General features: G+C 40.8%; 1 protein-coding gene across 1 annotated transcript; it reads left to right on the top strand.

Annotated features, from left to right (window-relative positions):
* Positions 1–357: 357 nt before the first annotated feature.
* On the top strand, positions 358–5,070 carry DMRTA1 (DMRT like family A1). Its single transcript, XM_012812740.1, has 2 exons — positions 358–1,009; positions 4,226–5,070. The coding sequence occupies exons 1-2, from the start codon at positions 358–360 to the stop codon at positions 5,068–5,070; spliced, it is 1,497 nt and encodes a 498-aa protein (XP_012668194.1).
* Positions 5,071–5,459: the final 389 nt, after the last annotated feature.

Below are 5,459 nucleotides of genomic sequence, written 5' to 3'. Positions count from 1 at the left end.
TCCGCCCCTGGCCCCCCTGGGCTTCAGCATTTGGCCAGTAGACCCGGTGGGCGGAGTAGCCTCTCCGGCCGCGCCTTCTCGGCTCCGAGGACACGTAGACTCGGAGCCTTAATGTAGCGCCCTGGGACTCTTAAGAGGCTCACTAGACAGCTGCGCCTCTTAGTGTCTCCTGCTCCCGGACACGGCTGTCCCAACTCTGGGGAGGAAGGCTGTCAAACTTTTGTCCTGTGTGAGTAGGAGGCACAGCGGGGACACGGCCAGCCCTTCGAGTCCCCTGCTCCGTCTGGGCGTCCCAGCTGGGTTAGCAGCGGACAGCGCACTTTCCGATTGCTACTCCTCGCCAGAAACTTCTCGGGAATGGAGTGTGGCAGCAGAGACAGCGGCGGGAGCGGCCGACCCCACCTGGCCCCGGGGCTGTTGGCTGCGGCGCCTCCGTCCCCATCGCTGGCGTTGCCAGTGCATTCGGGGATGTCCATTCCTCCAGCTTTCCTGCGGCCGCCCAGCCTCTTTCTGAGAGCAGCAGCCGTCGCAGCCGCAGCGGCCGCGACCTCCGGCAACGGAGGCTGCCCGCCGGCTCCCGGGCTGGAGAGGGGCGTGGGGTCGGTGGGCTGCGGCTACCCGCGGACGCCCAAGTGCGCCCGCTGTCGCAACCACGGCGTGGTGTCGGCACTCAAGGGCCACAAGCGCTTCTGTCGCTGGCGGGACTGCGCGTGTGCCAAGTGCACGCTGATCGCCGAGCGCCAGCGTGTCATGGCCGCGCAGGTGGCGCTGCGCAGGCAGCAGGCTCAGGAGGAGAGCGAAGCCCGGGGGCTGCAGCTCCTGTGTCCGGGGCTCCCCGGGCCCGGGGGTCCGGGATCCGGAGGCTGCGGCAGAACTGAAAATCCCCAGGCCGCGGGCGGCTCTGCTGCTGCGGTGGCGGCGCTGGGACCATGTGCCTTGCGGCAAGCTTGTGGTCTGGTGACCCCCGCTTTCGAGATTTTCCAGCAAGATTATCCTGAGGCAAAACAAGGTGAGTCGGTCCTTCATTTCCTTTTTGCACAAGCAAATGGTTGTTCCGAAGTGAAATTCTTTGAAGTAAGCAAGCGGTGCAGTGAAGGCAGGTAGGAAAAGTTTTATCTATCTATCTATCTATCTACCTACCTACTTATCTATTTATTTATATTTTTAATTTTGAAAGAAGCACTAATTTCGTTCTGGGAAACTGTTATGTGACATGGGTGTTGATGAGGGGTTAGAGACCCATCCCCTCCGCTTTGGAAGGGCTCCTTGTTGGTTTCCTTGGGCGACAGGATAAGATAAAGTAAAAGTAAAGCGCGGGTGATCACAAATAAGCAACTCGCCAGAGGAGTGGAGTTATTTGTGCACAAGTTGATTTGACTTTCTCTGTGTGCATAGAATTTCAAGTTGGCATTGAGCGAAAAGCGTAGTGAAAGGTGTTGTGTGTTTTGAGCTCTGTACTCTTTTAAGCTATAAAACTAGAGTTAGTCTGATCTTGACTAGGAGACTCACTACAGTTGGGGATGCAGTTCTTTACCTTTGGGGCAAATCTATGTCACCAGCTAAGTTGGGGGAAGAGAATGAAATCTATCAAAGTGTATTTTTCCTCTTCCTTTTTTTTTTTAAATCTTCTTGTAAAATTTATTTTGTAATACCATTGATAAGAATTTCAAAGTTCAACACTGGAGATTTCTTATCCAAGGAGTTTTAGTTTTACTCCTTTTTATTGACTGTAACTCAGCTGACTGAATAAAACTACCCCAAGTTAATTTTTCCTGCTTGTAAATTCTACTGTATTTTAGTGAATTTCATAGCTTTCCACAGGGCCTTCTAGCAGTGAAAATGTCGTTTCAATATTTTTGTATAAGTCCAATACAGGTTGTAGTATATGAAATCATATACAATGATACATCAAATTATTAATTTCACAATATGAATTGTGAACACTGTAACAGGTCTTAACATTACAGGATATATTTTTAGCAAAACATACTATCTCGTATCGAAATAAAACACACTTGGTATGTCATTTTTGTGCTTGCCTATGCCAGTGTTTTTCGTGCCTTTTAGTTTATTTCAGTAGACAAAACAGACTTTAAACATTTCTCCTGAAAGATCAAGGAGTGCTGAAGAGTAAAGTTTTAAGTGAAACCGCGGCGAAAGGGAAGTAAAAGTCTGAATTCCTTAAACTACGCCAATAGTGAAATTTGGCTGACAGCTCCCTGCAAAACAGTGATATATGTAGTACTTTTGGTACTGCAGTGTTCCGGTTTATAGAACTGATTATTTTATTTTATTCTTTGTCTCAGACAACCCTCTATAAAAAGCAAACCAATTTTTGAATGGCTCTTCAATGGCTTTCTAAATTAACTGCCTCCTTTTTCACAATAGCTATGTGTAAGATAGCTTGTTTACGTATTCATTAGAAAAGGACTAGCAGTGATTTAGAAGTGAATATTCCTACACAAAAGAACATTATATTCAATAAAAAAGACAAACTATATGCATCCCAAAACTATAATGCATGGCATAATATACAGTGATAAATAGAATAGAAGAAATAAAAGCAGTTATAGGATTTGAGAGCACAGAGGATCTAAATGGTATGTCACAATATTTTAAAGGCACCTTATTTTCTAAATGGTTGTTTGTAACTGGTATTTCATTACAAATATTTTACTATACGCGCAACATAACAAGAAATTATTCTATTCATAAATTGTCATAGAGATGAGATTTCGATACTTCAAAGAGCATACTTAGTGAATCATCTTTTTAAGTAAAATGTCATGGAGGACCAGTGCCAATCTATCTCCCCTTGGCACACTTCCTTAGGGAAGTTTTATTGTGTTACTTAAAATTGAAAAGACTTTGTAATTTTGCAGTAGCAATGGCCTTTTTTTCATCATATGCTTTAGAGGGTGGCATTGTGACCCTCAAAGGGCCAAATAGTACACAGTTACTTTAATTTTAAAATACACTGTGGATGTCTTTAGAACTTAGGACTGCTTCTTAAAGAAAAGTGGAGAGAACATGATACTATTGCAAATCATGGTAAAAATCACTACTTTAGGAAGTACTTATTTTTCTTTAGCCAGTATTTGTACAGAAAACAGTGGACAGAAATACCAAGAATACCCCCTTGTCATGATTTACTCTTAATTCTAGATATAGAAAATATATCTATCAGGTAAGAGGAAATACATAAACCCAAATAGAAATTATTTAATGAATATGTGCATTGTTATCTTTCTGGTGTTAGCCTGGCAAAGGGGTATTAAAATATTTTTGTTTTATTGATATGCTCATCATGTTGAGATAAAAAAGCCAGATCTTGGTGTAAAAAAAATTTTTTTTTAAATTGCCCATAATATTAGAGGGCGTGTGACTGAACCAAGTGTCTAATATGTTGTTTTTAATATACTCTGAGGATCCATACAGATTGTTATAGTGTAGCTTATGATTTTATTTTAGAAACAGTATTGTTTAAAATCTTTTCTTGATACTCCTTAGGGAACTGTAAAATAAAGTACATCTTTCATGAAGGCTTCTGAAAAAATACCAAGTCTGTATCATTTCTCACATAAAATGAAATATGCAAGTTCTGATATGATTTGAGATTGATACATCAGTCATCATTACTGGTTTAAATTTGACATGAAATGAGTTTTTTTTTTTTTACATTATTCAAGTAACTTAATTGGAACTTCAGATATGAACATGAAAAACCAATTGTTGCAATTTAGTGATTAAGTAGAATATTCATTTTCAAATTAATGTTATTCTTTTCTTAGATTTATTACTTAAACCTAACCATCTTATTTAGTGATTTTTGTATGGTGTCACTGTGAAAAAAATCACTAAGATAACGAAACCTTGGGTTACATTTAATAAGATCCCAAACTGCCAAGATAGAACAGTGTGTTGTGCTGGTGTTTCTTATATTCACACTTTTGGTAGCAATAAACTCTCATCTTCTAAATCTTAATTACAACTGCACTTATATATCGTGTACCTTTGTGATTCTGAAATGACATAAGCAATAGCACTGTCCTACTATTGAGTTATTCATTAAAATGTCCTAGAGTACATAAATATCACTAATATAGAGGAAAGAATTATTTTATCTAGCCTTATTTTTGAGTGAATAGTAGTATGTTCTGGAAATTTTTTTCTGTATTTGATTCTTTTTTTCCCTTTCTTCTTCTTTTTCCCCCCTCTTCTTCAGGACAAAAAGAAAGGAAATGTGAGTCATGCCAGAGTGGACAAGAAGAACCCATCTCCAAATCCCATCAACTCTCCCTGAGATCATTGTCTAGGTCTAATGGTGTCACTGGGAAACAAAGCATCAAGTCATCTGTTTCAGAATGCTCAAACAAGCAGGATAGCATCTTATCTCCTTACCCTGGGGAGCAATCAGGAGGTGAAGAGAGTCCCAGGTCCTTATCATCCTCTGATCTGGAATCAGGAAATGAAAGTGAGTGTGCCAAAGACCTTACTTCTCCCAGAGCCAGCCTTCCCACAGTGTCCTCAAGACCAAGAGATCCTCTCGATATCCTTACTAAGATTTTTCCAAGTTACAGGCGCAGCCGGCTAGAAGGCATCCTGCAGATCTGCAAAGGGGATGTGGTCCAAGCCATTGAACAAGTTTTAAATGGGAACGATCACAAGCCAGACATCAGGGACCTAGCAAGCTCAGGAGAACTGGAAAATACAGCTTTGCAGAGAGCTTCAAGTTTTAGCCTAGCTGGAATCAGTTTTGGGACTCTAGGTAACAAATCAGCTTTCTCTCCTCTTCAGACCACGTCTTCTGCTTATGGAAGTGATTCAAGTCTCTACAGCTTAAATCCTAGACTAGGTATCAGTCCATTACGGCTGGCATATTCTCCAGGAAGAGGGCTATCAGGTTTTATGTCCCCCTACCTAACACCTGGGTTGGTGCCCGCCTTGCCTTTTCGGCCAGCTTTGGATTATGCTTTTTCAGGGATGATTAGGGATTCTTCCTACCTTCCCAGTAAAGATGCAATAACTGGTGGTAAATTGTATTCTAGACTGAATCAGGACCATCTGTAACGTATCGGGTTACTTTCCTTTTCTGAAGTCTTTCTAGAAGCATGCAATACACACACATCTGTTAAAATACTCCAATACATATGTAAGTGGATTACCAGGCCTTAAAAATGCTTTTTTAAAAGCAATGTAATAGACTTTTCTTTAGCAATTATTAAGCGAAAGAAGCATTTGAACATTATATGTGCCTTGAATAAAGATACGCCAGGAAATATTTTTACTTGAATGCTTTTTCTCGCTAAATTATCATTTTTAAAATTCTTATTTTAGAACTATACTTGTTTTTATTTTATTGAAAACTGGAGTTTATTGTTATAAAATATATTTCTGAGTGTAAAGCAATCAAGTATAATATAAATGAACCAAAAGGAAGAATTGAATAATTGAGGTAT

This window comes from Otolemur garnettii, unplaced genomic scaffold, assembly GCF_000181295.1.
Source record: "Otolemur garnettii isolate 467f Iridium unplaced genomic scaffold, OtoGar3 scaffold00006, whole genome shotgun sequence".
Classification (NCBI taxonomy): domain Eukaryota; kingdom Metazoa; phylum Chordata; class Mammalia; order Primates; family Galagidae; genus Otolemur; species Otolemur garnettii.
The sequence above is the reverse complement of the archived record's forward strand: the minus strand, read 5'-3'. Positions and strand labels throughout refer to the sequence as shown.